The sequence below is a fragment of the Populus nigra genome, chromosome 5 (genome assembly GCF_951802175.1).
Source record: "Populus nigra chromosome 5, ddPopNigr1.1, whole genome shotgun sequence".
NCBI lineage: Eukaryota > Viridiplantae > Streptophyta > Magnoliopsida > Malpighiales > Salicaceae > Populus > Populus nigra.
The window spans coordinates 22,687,968-22,704,635 of NC_084856.1; the positions used below are offsets into that span (position 1 = coordinate 22,687,968).

General features: G+C 34.7%; 2 protein-coding genes and 1 non-coding gene across 3 annotated transcripts; 2 read left to right on the forward strand and 1 right to left on the reverse strand.

Annotated features, from left to right (window-relative positions):
• Positions 1–279: 279 nt before the first annotated feature.
• On the forward strand, positions 280–5,957 carry LOC133695217 (uncharacterized). Its single transcript, XM_062117110.1, has 6 exons — positions 280–394; positions 1,490–1,600; positions 1,710–1,768; positions 1,873–3,639; positions 4,693–4,828; positions 5,136–5,957. The coding sequence occupies exons 2-6, from the start codon at positions 1,495–1,497 to the stop codon at positions 5,801–5,803; spliced, it is 2,736 nt and encodes a 911-aa protein (XP_061973094.1). The 5' UTR covers positions 280–394; positions 1,490–1,494; the 3' UTR covers positions 5,804–5,957.
• A 3,812-nt stretch (positions 5,958–9,769) lies between these two features.
• On the forward strand, positions 9,770–11,379 carry LOC133693950 (uncharacterized). The gene has a single exon (XM_062115336.1). The coding sequence runs from the start codon at positions 9,856–9,858 to the stop codon at positions 11,137–11,139; it is 1,284 nt and encodes a 427-aa protein (XP_061971320.1). The 5' UTR covers positions 9,770–9,855; the 3' UTR covers positions 11,140–11,379.
• A 4,804-nt stretch (positions 11,380–16,183) lies between these two features.
• On the reverse strand, positions 16,184–16,254 carry TRNAP-CGG (transfer RNA proline (anticodon CGG)). Its single transcript has one exon. It is a non-coding gene; the product is annotated as a tRNA-Pro (tRNA).
• Between the last annotated feature and the right edge of the window lie 414 nt (positions 16,255–16,668).

Consider the following 16,668-nt stretch of genomic DNA (forward strand, 5'->3'; position numbering starts at 1 on the left):
ATGACTAATAAATTCCTCATGAATTTTATAATTTTAACATAAATAACATCTCTTGATCAAACAAAAAAGATGGGCTTAACATCAATGCACTAAATCTAATCCTAATAATTTGTAAATCTTTTTAATATGGATTGGATTGTATTTATTTTACCATACTTGAAAAAAAATTGATTCAATCTTGATCTATGTGAAAAATAATTGAAAAATCATCAATAACTTTGGAAAACCAAAAGGCCAAAAACACCCAGTTGGTTCACTTGTTTATGTTAATAAATCAATTATTTTAGTCACAATTCCACAGGAGTTTACTCATCAAACTCTTGCAGTCTTGCCAAAAAGTCAAAGCAGTGTCTCATCGTCTCAAAAATCCAATGCCATCAACAGCACAAGACAGGTAGTCCACCATCCCCTCTCTCCCTCCAGACTGACACATTTTTACTCTTTTTTAAACTGGCTTGTTTTAACCGCATGTTTTTGGACCATTCCTCGTGCACCCCAAATCTCGTGTGTTTCCCTCTATCTGCTAATGTCACTATTTTTTAGCTCTTCTTGACTTCATTTTCCAGCCATTTTGTTAAAAACCCTACTTTTCAAGCCTTCAGGCATCTGGTGTTGTTTACTTTTGCTCAAAAAACAACCTCTTACAGGCAAAGTTGAGAGGTTGGAGTTTGAAAAAATGTGGGATTCTTGGATAGTATGGGTTGACTAGTGAGATTCATATGAAATGGTTCAGAGTTTGTGAGATTTGAAGAAAACCCTTTCGATTTAAGTTATTTCTGGATGCATTCGATCTGTTTTGTGGTTCTAAGGCAAATGGGATTTGGTTGATTTTTGCTGTTTATGCGAGTAACGGTTGGAACCTCGACTCTTGGAGGATGTCAAGTAAGATTTTGATTCACCTGAATCGTTTTTTGCTTTTTCCTTTTGCTTTCTTTTGTTAATTTAAAGATTTTCCAGTTAAGTGAAGGTTATTTGGCTCTGTAATGCCTGTGATTTTGGCAATGTTGGTTATTTAAAGAAGGATCTGATTTACTTGGTAATTAGTGCAGTTATTTTTGTATTACCTCTCCACTTGTGTGTAAACATCTAGCACTTTGTGTTTTTTGCTTGCTGAATGAGCAATGTAGCTGACATTAGGCGTGGATGTGGTTTTTAAAGGTCTAATCTTTTGTGTCCTAATTGTGTTTCAATTCATCTTTAGAGCTTGTTTAATTTTAAATTTGGAACTTGATGGCAATGTAGTTTGGCCGATGGGTTCTGTTTGATTATTTTGTAAAATGCAGAGGTAAATTTGGGTTTTTGATGATACAAATTTGCCTATTTGAATCGTTCTCCTGGTTAAGAATGACTTAGAAAGAATTTATTAGAAGTTGGTTTTTTGCCTATTTGAATCGTTCTCCTGGTTAAGAATGACTTCGAAAGAATTTATTAGAAGTTGGTTTTTCTAGGTTTTACTTATTGCTGAAACCATTTCAATTATGATTTGTAGATAACATGACGGAGGGTGAGAGAAAACGTTCAAAAGGAGGCCTTTTTCACTTGTTTGATTGGAATGGGAAGTCTCGGAAGAAGCTGTTTGCGAATAATTCTGAATTACCTGGTATAGTTGTTGTCTTGAAGATTATGGCTGTGCGTATGGTAATTTCTGATTGTTTCCTAAGTTGTCCAGTTTTTAACTTGATTTATGTCTGTATGTGTTGTGATTGTAGAAGGATTAAAGCAAGGAAAAGAAAATGTTGAAAAAATGGAAAAGCTTCTGCTTCAGGCGGTGAGCATTCATCTCTCTCCTGTTGTAACTTTACTTTCTACTATCCTTTAGTTGTTATAAAATCTCAAACATGATTTAACGGTTTGTTTTTCCTGTACATCCAGGGGGAGCTGGATGATAGAAGAGCAAACTTGAGTAACAGAGGAAGTAGTGACTTTAGTTGTGCTTCATCAATGACTAGTGATGAAGGATATGGAACAAGGGCCCCTGGGGCAGTTGCAAGGCTTATGGGTCTGGATTCTTTGCCAACATCAAATGTTGCTGAGCCCTCTTCTACCCTAGTTTTTGATTCACGCTCTCTTAGGGCATTTCAATATGATAGCAGCTCGCCTAATTTATGGAGTGAATATAACCCTGTGGACCACCTCAACGTTCCAAATAAGCAAGAGAAGTATGCTTGGAATTCTGTGGAATCGAGGCCGCATAAGGTGGAAAACCGGCCAAGTAAGAGATTTCAAACTGAAACATTGCCTCCAAAATCAGCTAAATCAATTCCATCTACCCACCATAAGTTGTTGTCTCCTATTAAGAATCCTGGATTCACCCCAACAAAGAACGCGGCTTACATAATGGAGGCAGCTGCAAAGATAATTGAGGCAAATCCTAAGGCAACTAGCAGTGGTAAAGTTCCATCAATCGGGACTTCTTCAGTTCCTTTGAGAATTCGAGATTTGAAACAGAAAATGGAAGCTGCTGCACATACAACATCTAAGCCCCAAAGATCAAGTGAATCCTCTGTTGCCAAGAATACAAAAGGACAACAAAGTGACAAGAGTTGGAGTGGACCAGAAGGCCTGTCATCATCCAAGGCTTCTACAAGTTCTGAAAAAGGCACTCCCAGCAGTTTGAAGAACAAGGGGAAGTCTGTTCCACTTGCAGCACAAGCAAAGTCCACTAATGGTCAAAGAAGGGATGGATCCACATTGAAAAGTAAGAGTATTGTGAAACAGAAGGAACAGAATGAGGTCAAAGCAAACCAGATGCTTAAGACCCAGCCTCGCACACAAAATACTGTACAGAAGAGAATCTCTGAAAGCAGGACCAGTAATGTGCTTCAGCAGAATAACCTCAAGCAAAATTCTGTACCCAATAAAGATAGTTCAGGTTTGAAGAATTCAGTTTCTAATCAGCAAGGTAGAAAAACAAAATCCACTAGTGGTTCTGTTGGACAAAGTAGGACTGCAAAAAAGGTTGTTGTAAAGCCTGAAACTGTGCCCAGAAAGATGGGCTTGGTCATGACAGATTCTGAAAAGGAGAAAACTAAGAATATAGCTCGGAAGAAACGTTCTGTCAGTGGTGATCTCCAAATTGACAGAAATGCCACTCCTAATGTATCATTCAATAAGGATGAAATGTCTACAAAAAGTAATGTTGTAATGGATGGGAACATGAATATGGCCATGGATAGCAGGAAAAGTGGCATGGATGTTGTTTCATTTACATTCTCGTCTCCCATAAAGCGGGCCACGCCTAGCTCTCAGTCATCTGGACAAATGTTGGAGAAATGTAGCAGTTCTGCTATCGACTCTTTTGGTAGTAAAGATCATCCCTCCTTAAAAAGTTCAATGTCTTATTTTCCTGGATTAAATGTTATGGGAGGTGACGTGTTGGGTGTTCTTTTGGAACAAAAACTGAGAGAATTAACATATAAAGTAGAGTCTTCCCATTGTAATGTGATCAGAGAGGAGACTTCTTCTACTTCTTTGTCCATTTTTCAAAACTCATCAACTCCTAATGTGGCAAGCACCTCCTCCACAGCACTGGACAAGATGCTTCAAGTTGTTCATGATAAAGATAAGTCAGACAGCCTAGGTTACTTCGATTGTATTTTGGTGGAAAATTCACAGCTTGCTATGAACCAAAAGTGGCAGGTCAGTCATATGTCCACAATCTGCAGATGCATCGTTCCTTTTTTGGCATCTCTGATCTACATTATCTGTTTTCTTCTTGGAACTTTGAAATGCTCGAGTGACAATAGGAATTCATTTTTTTTTGTCAGTATTCAGTTTCAAGATAAGCTTTTCCTGATGTGAGTAATATTACATTCTCTGAAAAGAATTGAAAGTTTAGTTCTATTCTTTGATGTAGGTAACATTTGTGTTATGTTGTAGATGCCTTTGTAGGTGACCTATCTGGTAGAGGTTGACAATCGGGTTAATTTATTCCATGCCTCTACTGTATTGTATATGTATATCATCATTAAAGATATAGTAGATAAAGTAGGAAGAATACATGTTTGTGTTTTTGCCAAGTCCAATAATGTTCAGAAAATCTTCTGCGTGAGTTCAAATGGGCACTTACTTGCTTCTCCTAGTTCTGCTGTAAAGGTGGTATATTCTCTTACATTGCGGATAATGTCTGAGTCAGGTAGAATTGCTCTGGAAGCTGTACCCTGGAATTTTTTATTTTCATTTTTTGCGAGTGCTAAAGAGTCTGGATTTAGTTGTTAATTGTTTGGGGTAGATGCCAGTCCTTGTATTGGTTTTATCTGTGGAACTTGGAGCCTGTGTGCAAATTATTGCCAATACCTTCTTCTTCTTCTTGTTTTTTATTTATTTTTAATATAATTTCTGAGTCAGGTAGAATTGCTCTGGAAGCTGTCCCCTGGATTTTCTAGTTTTCATTTTTGCGAGTGCTAAAGAGTCTGGATTTTAGTCGGTAATTGTTTGGTGCAGATGCTAGTCCTTGTATTGTTTTTATCTGTAGAATTTGGAGCCTGTGTGCAAGTTGTTGCCAATACCTTCCACTTAACTAATGAGCACATTAGCATACAGAATTCTGTATGTAGAAAAGCTAAGCAGATGCTAACGGGATTGGAAGTTCTGACAAAAAATAATTCAATTAGCATTTCTCATCTTCAGAAGTGAATATAGGTTCACAGCTTATTTGCCTCCCTAACAATCTCACTTGGACAACCTTTTCAGCAATCAGAAGATATTGAAGTGCAAAGCAGTAGCAGCAATTACAGTGAAACTGGAAAGGAACTCAAGTGTCAACGTACCAGCCCAGTTTCAATTCTCGAACCTTCTTTTGCAAGTGGAAGTTGCTCATATCTCAACGGTAAAGCTGTACCCTGATTCTCTTGGACTTCTTTTTCTAACTATGTATTTGGATTTGGAAAAATCTCGTCACTTCATGCATGATAATTTGGAAATAAACCAATATCATTTAAATGCCAGTAAGGAACCTAGTGGTGGTAATTTGTGACTGATATTTAGGAAGATAAGCACATCTAATTTTTCAATTCAGGTTCGGGGTTGTGTGCACCTTTTAAGATCTTCATAATGTGATGTGGGGTGTTCTCTCTTTTTTGGATAAAATTACGTTTTGATGAAAATAGTGACCAAAATATATACTCAATTTTCAGGAAGTAGCCATTGCTCAACAAATGAATCTGTAGAAATGGAGGGTGAAACCGAGCTATCAGACTCAGCCTCCTCAATATCTGCAGTGGATGTGGTAAGAAAATATACAACTAGGACATGCAGCATAACAGAATCAAAGGAATCAAGCGACTGGGAACTAGATTTCATGAGGGATATACTTGTCAGTGCAGAGCTAAACTTGAAAGATTTCTCATTGGGTCAAACCTCCAACGTCATAAACCCCAGTCTTTTTGATCAGTTGGAGAATCAAGACCAGGGGATGGGAAGTAACGAAGAAGATTACTCCAAGCTTGCGCGAAAGCTTTTGTTTGATTGTGTTAGTGAATCCCTTGACTTTAAATGTGGACAAATTTTGTTAGGGAGCTGCAAAGCATGGGCTAGATTGTCAACATTGTTTCAAAGGAAGGGGTGGTTGGCAGAGGAGCTGTACAAGGAAATTTTGGGTTGGCAAAGCATGGGAGACATGATGGTGGATGAGCTTGTAGACCAGGACATGAGCACTCGGTATGGGAAATGGCTCGACTTTAGCATAGAAGCATTTGAAGAGGGTCTAGAGATTGAGAATGGGATTCTAACTTCGTTGGTTGATGAATTGGTTTCTGACTTTTACCCTTGTAAAGCCCTTCAAGAAGGTCTTCCTCTCATTTAACTTCAACTGTATCTAAGGTAACCTGTTGACCTTACATTCCTTTGATTTTGGCAGAGGAAACAAGAACATGATCACCACTCGTAACCTTGCATGTTTTCCATGTTCTGACCATCTGTAATCTCCATTTTCTAAGTGCACTTTTCACTTCCTAAAATATTTGGTTCCCTCCAGATTTCCGTCAGAGTTAACTACTGGTAGAACAATCTAACAATCAGAATTCTGTCTGAATATTTGATTCGGCCGTGATCCGGGCTTACCAGATCATAGACCAGGCTAGGCCTTATAACATTTACATTTCATCACAGGCCGAATGCCTGTTGGCACAGCAGGCATGGGATAATCTTATTTTCACCACTTTCTTGTATGCAAATACATGTTACAAGAATTACAAATTTACAGTAAATGGCATGCCCACAGCAATCTCGTGAGTATATATGATATTATTGGCACTATTCATGTATAGAACCCTCCACCTGTGGAGAAGGCAAATTCATAATTATTAAACCGAGCTGGGGTTGGGTGATGGATTGAGTGGGATGATTCAATTTAACTAATTTTTTTTAAAAAAATAAAATTAAAATGATGTTTTGATTTAAAAAAAAAACATCAACAAGTAGGTTCTTAATTGGGTAATTGATCAACTTGAGTTTCTTCATGGCAAGTCAATCCTCTGTTATTTATTATTAAACTTAGCCTGGGATGGGTTTCGGTCAAATGAATCTCAGATTTCCCTTTCAGATTCAGTAACCATGGGGAAAATCAATGAACCTTTGAGAATATGAAACCAATTAATTAAAGAAAACAAAAGATTCAACAGAAAAGGAATCCAATAACACTCGTTGGAAGGTTGTCACTTGAGCTACTCAGAGTCAGACAGAGTTCATTTATTCCTGATGGCTACTTGTAATAACCTTTTAAGCCATGCTGTTTTTTCACATATTTTTTGTTAGATAATTTTTATTTTTAAAACAGTATAATTTTAATTATAAAAAAATTAAAATTATTTAAACTAGATGAAGTTAACTTATCTAATTATAATTTAAACTGAGTTTGATTATTATAAATACGAGTGTAATTTTTTTTTCTAGAATTGAAAATCACTTTCAGATGCATTTTATTTATTTATTTTTAAATTTTTAATTATTCATCAAAATATAGTTTATTGTTTGATATGTTATTCATATTCTCAATATATATGTTCAGTATTGTGATACCATATATCTTTTATTTAAAAACATATATATTTTTATTTTATTTTTGATGTTAACACATTAAAAACACTTAAAAATATCTAAAAAATATAACAATTTAATTTGTTTTTTTTAAAAAATACAACATAAAAACAAACACTCCCAAATTAATATGTAAAGTAGAGAAATTTTCATATGCTTCATTAAATAGAACCGTCCACAGGAAGTATATATATATATTTTTTGCTGTCTCCGGGAACTGGTGTGTGCCATAGGCTATGAATCCACATGTCAGATCTGGATTGGGTTATTATACATTTTATTTAATTTATGCAAGGACACCAATATTCTTCTTTCTTGGACAGAGAAACCACTGAAAAGAGGCAGTGTATTCTGCAATATTGTCAACAGATTAGCACGTAATCTTTATTCTGATTAATGAATTGTTTAAGACAGGATTAGCAGTTTACTTTACTTAAGATAATGATCTTTTGGCTCTCCGAACCGCAAGAAATATTTCTTAAAAAAATCATAAACCTAGAAAACAGGGTTTACTAAAACACAGAACCTTAGCCTCGTTGCAGCCGCCCAAAAGTTAGGATCCTATGAATTTTGCTATAACTTATTGTCTCAAAAGCCCTAGAAGGAGATGGGTTTTACAGCAGATCAATGCACCCATTTTCATGCATTTTCTTAGAGGGTTTTCCTACCTTCATCAGCCATTTAAATCCTCCATTTATTTTATTTTGAATTATGACAAATGAAAAATGATTTATACCATTAATTAACTAACACCCAGAATGTCAACTCTCCATCCATCACTCGAAAAATTGCAAGTTCCAAACGAGTCGAGCTCCACTAGCTAGGTTTTCCTTCTGAGGGTGGTGACCCCCTGCAAGATCAGTGTACTATGCGTGGATCTCGAGGAGATCAGAGGGCTGAGGATGGAAGATGTACCCTTCTGATGGATATATACACATCCTGCCATGGAGAATGGAACAAGGACAGGTCACATGTGACAGGCCAAATGGCCTTCATGGGGGAGGAGAGGGAGTGTATGACATCATAGAGAAAGCACAAGAAGACCCACACAAATGGCCATGGCAGGAGGCCAAACGTGCTGCCTTGCTCGTAAATTTCTTGTCCATGTTCGCTTTCCCGTTTTCCCACCTCGATCCCTACTCTTCTCTCAATGTTTACACCTTTTTTCATGACATTCTGCTTCCTGCTTCCTCTTTTTTGCCTCGATTTATCCTTGTTATAAAACACTTTATGCTCTCCGCCGAATGGTTATTAATTTTATCATTAACTGTTCGTACAAATAACGGGTCATTAACTCCACGCCGGAAGGATATTGAAGGGAAAGCAGTGTTATTTTCAGATATAAAATTTTAGATGTTGCTAGAATAAAATTTAATCTAAGATCACTAGTTTGTCCTCTGTGGGCTAGTTTCTTTTCAGAACAAAAATATCTCGAAAAGAGAAGACGGCAGTGCTATATATATATATATATATATATATTTTAAGGATTTAATAACAGTTATTTTTTAAAATATTTTTTATTTAAAAATATATTAAAATAATATTTTTTATTTTTAAAAATTATTTTTAACATCAAATACAAAAACAATAAAAAAATTTAAAAATTTAAAATATAATATCAAAAACATTTCCAAACAATCACTTCGAATCTTTCACTCGAAGTTTGAGATATTTAGTATTTAAATTGAAAAATAAGTCCTGAATCATTAAAGATTTTGTAAAAAGTCCTGGTCATCAAGGGAGGGTGGTTAGATGAACATTGCATATGGGCTGGCAAATGATTCTGGTTCAATTCTTTCTGCAATCAAATCACAAAATAGTAACTAATTTTTTTGGCAAAAAATAAATGGTCTAAATTTATGAGTTCAATGTAACTTTGATTCTTGTCTTCAATTAATAGTCTACCCGATGCATTTTGAAGTATACTATTAAAATTATAGCCGTTGAGTACCATGTAAGATTTGGCTCACAAGTTTATTAACTTAATCTCAAAATAATATTATTTTAATAAAAATTAAATAAATTAACATTGTTTTAAAAAAAATCTTTAGAGGTAACTATATAAATTTTTATTGGAGTTTGAACATGTGGTCATATTTAATTAAATTAATTCATTTAAAATAAATTCTAGATAAATTAGTTGTTATGTCGACATTTCAAGTAAATCCTCTTTAATTTTGTGTTTTAAAAGTATTTTTAAAATAAATTATTTTTTTTATTTTTTTACATCAAATTAATATTTTTTGATATTTTTAAATTATTTTAATGTGCTGATATCAAAAATAATTTTTTAAAAATAAAAAATATATATTATTTTAATGTATTTTTGAGTGAAAAACACTTTAAAAAACAACTGTAACTACACTCTCAAACATGCGTAGTGTAACTTTTAATAGTATCATCAATGTAATTGTTGTAAAAAATACTATTTGTATCAAACTCCTGAAATTTTCATGGGATGATTAAGAAATAAAAATCCTAAATTCTTCCCCCTTGAAAATTAAAACCCACAAATTCAATGTACCTCTTTCCATTTGAATTTGCAAATAAAAAAATGGCATCATTTGGAAATTCCAAAACATGTAAAACCCATTTAATTTCTTTTTAAGGATTTCTAGTTTCCAAAATCAAATTGTCATTAGTCAAAGATAATGAAAAAGACAATGGCATTGGATGTTATAACTCATCATCTTCAAGGGCAATTTAAGAACCCAACCAAGTCTCAAAACCCCTATTTACTTGCACAACACAAACACTTTGCAACCCCAACACTTGTCTCTCCCTCTCTCTCTGTCGTTCTTCCACGAACAGCAAAGAAAAATGGAGCTGCAAGAAACCCAGAGTAAGAACAAAAATGGCCAAACCTCTACACCAGACCAAAAAACAGACCTTGGAAACCCTTATAATGGCAAAACTTTAGAAACCCATTACTTTACTGAAGACTTTGACAGTGCTTGTTCCACACCTTATGTTAGCGCGCCTTCTAGCCCGGGTCGACCCGGATCGGGACCCGTTAACGGCGGGTTCTTTTATAGTTGTCCGGCAAGTCCAAGGCATTTCGCAATGACATCAGCGGAAAAGGCAATGGCGAATTTTGCTTCTTCGCCTGATAATAGTGTCGCTATTGGTTATGAGTTTGAATTCTCTGCACGGTTTGGCTCGACCGGGTCGGGTCAACCCGGATCCATGAGTTCAGCTGATGAGCTTTTCCTGAATGGTCAGATCCGCCCCATGAAGTTGTCTTCTCATTTGCAGAGACCCCAGGTGTTAGCTCCTTTGATGGATCTTGAAAATGAAGAGGAAGATGGAGATAGTAGTAATGAAGATGAATTCATGAAGGGTTGGAGAAAGGTTGGTGCTAATGGTGAAAGTATGTCGAGAGGAAGAGATCTGAGGTTAAAGAACAAATCTTTACGTAGAAGAACAAGATCCATGTCACCATTGAGAAGCACTTCTTTTGAGTTTGAAGATTATGGTGAAGAAAACAAGAACGTAATTGATGGGTCTATTACTTCTTTGGAAGTTAATGATGAAAGTCTCAAGCTTGATGAGGCTACAACTAGTGGTGGCACTGATACTCCTCCAGCTTCTGCATCATCTTCAAGGTCATCATCAGCTGGAAGGAACTCAAAAAAATGGGTTTTTTTGAAAGATCTTCTTTATAGAAGCAAGAGTGAAGGGAGGAGCAACAACAAGTTTTGGTCTAACTTTTCCTTCTCACCGGTCAAGGAGAAGAGTAAGAAACAAAGTACTGGTGTCCAACTTGGTGTGTCAAAAGAGAAGGCTAGCAGCAGCAGCAGCAACAGCAACAGCAACAATAGGTCTAATGTTGGTGGTGAGAGTCAGAAAGTGAAGGGAAATAGTGGGCATGGCTCTTCTTCATCTTCAGGGAAGAAGCCAATGAATGGGATAGGCAAGAGGAGAGTACCAGCATCACCACATGAGTTGCATTATAAGGCAAGTAAAGCACAAGCTGAGGAGATGAGAAAGAAGACATTTTTGCCTTACAGACAAGGTTTACTGGGGTGTTTAGGGTTCAGTTCAAAGGGTTATGGAGCTATGAATGGATTTGCAAGAGCTTTGAATCCTGTTTCATCCAGGTAATTAAGTAATCAAATGTGTTAAAAGGAACTTGTATATACATTTTATGATTTTTTTTTAATTTACTTTCCTTTCTGTTAAATCTTGTTGTATTTTTATGTATTTATTGATGGATATTCTTCTCTTTTAGCTTAAAAGAGAAGTTTGTCCCTGATCTATGTATTTTGTACTTTCTCTCATAGGGTGTTTTAAGCCTAGAGAAAGATCAATATCACTTTCTACCAGTAATTACTTCCGTCTGCACCAAGTTCTAATTTGACTGAGATGTGATAATATTAGGTGTAAATCACAAGTGGGATTAATGTGAAACAGTGCACTAATTGGATTATTGCATCAATAATATCGTCCACATGGTTGGAGGACACATAATTCTGTGATGTTAGGTAGTAGAGGTCCCCTATCACCTCCAATTACACGATGATGCCTCCGAAATTGACCCACAATTATAAAGGGATTTCATGTTGTTTTGGCTGTATCTTGCTTACCCAATTTCATATTGATATTCGCATGTGATATTTTGCACGAGAATAGTGATGTAGAGACATTGGTAAAGAGGGTGAGGTGACCCATTTGCCTTTTCAGAATCTAAGATCACTTGACAAACTTTGGAAAATCTGGGGCCATTAAGAATCTCACTGTCCCTTCATCATCTTTAAATTATTCTGCCTTGATCAATCCGCACCAGTAATCTAGCTAGATGTAGATTGAGTTTGCTAATGGGTGCTTTGTAATCTTATTTAAATGGGGCATGGTGTTTCATGGACATGGACATGGACATGGTCCCGTAGAGGAGATGATGAGACAATGACATAAAGGAGTTGGAGATAATGAGACATGCTTGATCTTGATATAGTTTGTAGTCATTCTAAACTTCCCTAGCAAATATCTGCACTTCTTTTTGGATTCTTCCATCTGGGCCTTTCATCCTTTGATCATTATATTTCACCCCATCATTTCACAAAGGATAAAAGATGAGAAAACTACACTTAATTGTCTGTTGATGTCTTCCTTCATGGACCCTTGTCTGCATACTTGGAAGGAACATAGCTTTTTGATCTATCGATGTAAGAAATAATTTTCGATGCATTTCTAAATTATATCTAAAAAACCGCAATCGTTATCGTAAACTTAAACACTCAGGAGGAGAAACCCTTCGTTTCTTTCTTTTATTTTTTGTGTCTTCTCATTTTAACCATGCAAATGAAGGCTTTGCTACTGGTACTATGCATATCTGAAAGTAGCGGGTCAACAAATACAGGAAGTGTACGGAATAGAAAAGATTGAGACATGGAGAGCATGTTCCCTGTTCTTCTCGCTTTGAAAGGATAATGGAGAACATTTACTCTTTATCCTTCCCGTTTTGAACCCTCCTGTAAGGACAATGGAGGTTTTATTTCTTTCTCTTTTAAAAACTATTTAGAAATAAATTATTTTTATATTTTACTTTCATCTCATCAATTAAACATTCTTTTCAAATCTGAGCATCAACCTTACATGTGTTAGGTGACAGGTCCATCAAATTGGGACACACGAATTTTTAGCCTGAGAAAAAATAGTAGCAAAATCACATCATGGCCCCTCAACTCCATTATTGTACATGGGCGGGCTCGTATCCAAGTTTCCATGTTATCGTAAGAATCAAAATGATGACACAAGTCATGGGTCGGACCTGAAAAGTCTATTTGAAGTTCAACATATTCTTCTATCCATATCTGCCTAGACTGTTTCCTTCCTCTGTTTTTTTTCATTTTTTTTTAAAAAGGGAATTTCCCTTGTCAAACAATTTATGTCAAAGAAAGTTTGGCCAGCTATTGAATAAGAGCTTTTTTTTCCTCCTGAAATGATAGGAAAACTGTAATCTTAGTTATATAACTAAACCAGGATTAACTTAGTGAACCGACTTGAAATCTAACCAACTCAGAAGGAGAATTTATACACTATGATCCGGTTAAAAAGGAGCAGCAACCCAGTCGTCTCGAGTGAAACTGGAGAAAACTGTTTGTTTTTTTTTTAAAAAAAAACAACGCAATTTGACTTCATTTTAAAAAAATTAATTAGGTTTCCACTCTGTACCTTGTTTCTGACTGGTTTAATGACTGCAACTATAATAGAAGTTTTCTTTGGCAACTAACGAAAGGTTTTATAACGAGGTTTCAAGCTTCTGCTTTTGGAGAAACCTAGTTTATTGCAAAGAAAATCCAGTTTCCTGTCAAACGAACAGCCGCAATCACAGGCTGGAGCTTGGTAGAAGCTTTGGAGAGCACCCATTTGTCTGTTTCTACATTTTCTCTGAGGAAGAAAATCCCTCATTTTAGGCCTACGTAGTGGGGTCCAATGCAATACAAGCTTTTCTGGGTGGCAATGTTTGGTTATGAACTATCCATGTGAGCTTTTCAGAGAATCCCTTTCACCTCGCTGCCACATATTTCTCAACTTTACACGAATTTCTTACTGCCCTAGAAATCCACTCTTGAAACAACCTCGAATAGACGAATACCCGAGTAGCCAGCTCCACCTGACTGCCTGTTGATTAATGGGACCTGCGAGCCTGGCTAGTGGCACTCGAGAAGCGGGGGAGGGAGATTTGTGCATATTGAGAAGCCGGATTGAATCAAAGTTATTGTACCCCTCTCCACCCATGACCTCTCTCAAGGCCTAGATTACGAGTTGATTTGGTTAATTCAAAACAATGTTTGTTTTAACTAGGTTTGTCAGGTTAAAGATTAACCTGTCAGGTCAGTGTTTTAAGATGCTATTTTTGCATGGATAATCGATATTGTTTAGCTGCTTGAGGCCCCAGGATAATGCAAAACAAATACAAGCAATCCATTAATGGGACCGTGATAATTTTTTATAAAAATTGGAAAAAAAAGAATGTAAAGTATAAAGAATAAAATTAAAAAAAATCAGTTAGAAAGATAAAAAAACCAACATTACATTGGTTAACCTTTAAAACATGTTAATGCTGTCATGAGCCTGATATAATTCAACTGGAAATAATCACCGATCTTAATTCTCAATGAATCCATTTGAATCTATTTTTAGAAGAAAAATTAAAAAAAAACCTAAATTCAACAAAAAGCCCCATAAAAAATAGTAATATAAAAGAATCAGGACTAAATGTTATATACAAAAATAAAGGAGAAAATAACATTAATTGATTTAATGATGAAATTTTTAAGAAATCAAACATTTTATACAAAAATAAAAATAAAAACCCAAAATTAAAAGAAAATAGATCAAATCTGAAACTAAAACAAAATAAAAAAATAACACTTCAATGTCATAGTATAAAATTGAAAAAAAAAATTGAAATTGCAAATACTAAAATATTCTTCAAAAGCGAATCATATAAAATAATAAAAAGAGTAATGAATTTGATAACCCAAAATAATAAGAGGACCATATTTTTTTATTGGCTAATGCCTTTTTTGAGGCAAAGAGAAAGAGAGAGAGAAAAAATAAAAAAAGATGTTGTTAGAGCCAAACCACCTCACGAAACACTTACATAGCTTTTAATATGGACGGAGATGTCGTGTTCTTCTCACACCCCTATTATTGCAGAGTTTCACCCTTTAAAATCCTCTACATGCATCCAAAATACAAAATTACCACTGTATTCATCCCATAATAACAAAATTACCACTTTAAAAAGACAAAAAAAACCTACCAAGTTAATAAATTTCTAAATCAAGAGTTAACCAAATAAATTTATTGTGCATTTTAAAATAAAAAGACGAACTCATCCCTCAAGCAAAGGTAGATTTATTTAGATTTTAAGGGTATTGTAAACATTACACCGTACTAATAAAAAGTAAAAGATTTTTTTAACCTCAATAAATATTACAATCACCGACAGGTTCTTGTGTAATTACAAAAATACCCCCATAAGCCAAGTAAGTAAAATTTTGTTGTGAAGGGAAAAATAGTAATTATACTAATCCCTTTCATAGTGCACTTAATCTGCATGTATAGTGAAAACAACGTCCCATTTAATTTTTTTTTCAATTTTAATTCATGCCTTAATAAAAAACTTTTCTTTCTTATTCATCTTTAAAAAATCATTCATTTTTTTTTTAAAATAATCCGTACAAAGAAATGCAGAGAAATGTGATACCAGTAATCATCAACAACTTCATGAAAAAAAGAAAGAAAATGAGATGAACACATAGAAAAAAGTGAGAAAGAAATTTTTTTTTTATTGAATATGTAAGAATTATAAAAAGTATAAATCAATCACGAAGTTTGTTGATTTTGTTAATAATATGCTTATTGTCATGCATGATTTTTTTTAATAATTAATAATTATATATATTTTTTATTCCTAAATAAATCAAATCATATTTTTCACATGAATTTTTTTTGCTCACAAAACCCATATCATATCCTCCAATCCTCTCCTCCTTTACTTTATTTTCTAAATCTTTACCCTTTCTAAAACTCCAAGGTTTTATTAAAATTCTCAATCTATTATATTTTTAAAGTAATCTCAAAATTCTCCCAAATTCAACAATAATTTCTGTGGCATGAAATTGTTTTCGGTTGTCTTCAAGCTAGTATAATAGATATGGCCACAACCTAACTTCTAAGCAATCTCACCTATATTTTTGTTCAATCCCGATTTATATCTGAAATTTAAATAATATATAAGTTGATTGATAAATACTGTTCTAATTTATAAGGGTTTATTTATATACGGGTCAACATTCCCCAGATAATTGCAAACAATACTCCTGTCACAAAAACAATCTTTTTTTAATTAAATTTTAATATTAATATATCAAATTAATTTTTCTTTGGCAGGGTGTTGGAAACTTTGAATTTAGTTCTAAATGAGACAAAGATTCTGAGTGACTATATAATGCCTGAAAAACTGAACGTCTTCCATCCTTCTTCTAACTCTTGAAACTGAGTCTTGCTTGCATTTCTATATTTGGACTTGTATGAACAAAAACTCAAGACGATAATATGAATGGCAAGTTCTGCTCTTGTGCTCTCAGCCATTACTTGAATGTTCATCAAAGATGGAGAAGAAGCTTAAGAAAAAAGGGTGTTGCGAGAATCGAACTCGGGGCTCTCGCAACCGAAGCGAGAATCATACCACTAGACCAAACACCCAACATGCTCTCCTGATTTTCTAATAAAAGATCTAGTTCGTATTGATTCCAAAAACAGAAATCAGTGTTAAGAAGGTCTAATGTTTAGATTCCTTTTCAATTTTTCTTAGTTTTCAAGCTCAAATTTGTATTGTAAGTTTCACTTTAAGTGAAATACATAAATAAATATATTCTTCTTTTGTTCTTGTTAGATAAATAGGCTGCTGCTGGTGTTGATAACACATTCCGAAGAAAATTTGACCCAGAGGAGTGCTTAAGACCAGAGAGGCTTTACAAGTTTAAATCACCGTGCAAACCTCAGACCCGAGAAACTACTCTATAGAATATTAAAGCAAGGAGCTAAGAAATTGAAAGCTTAAGATTAAAATATGACACAAGCTGGAGAAACAACAAAGTAAAATCATAACAATGAGCA

What these genes read in the sequence shown, in the direction of transcription:
- LOC133695217 (XM_062117110.1), top strand. Translation starts at nt 1,495, where the DNA reads ATGACGGAGGGTGAGAGAAAACGTTCAAAAGGAGGCCTTTTTCACTTG. An exon ending in CTATGAACCAAAAGTGGCAG is followed by an intron (nt 3,640 to 4,692) that starts GTCAGTCATATG and finishes CAACCTTTTCAG; the next exon opens with CAATCAGAAGATATTGAAGT. An exon ending in AAGTTGCTCATATCTCAACG is followed by an intron (nt 4,829 to 5,135) that starts GTAAAGCTGTAC and finishes CTCAATTTTCAG; the next exon opens with GAAGTAGCCATTGCTCAACA.
- LOC133693950 (XM_062115336.1), top strand. Translation starts at nt 9,856, where the DNA reads ATGGAGCTGCAAGAAACCCAGAGTAAGAACAAAAATGGCCAAACCTCT.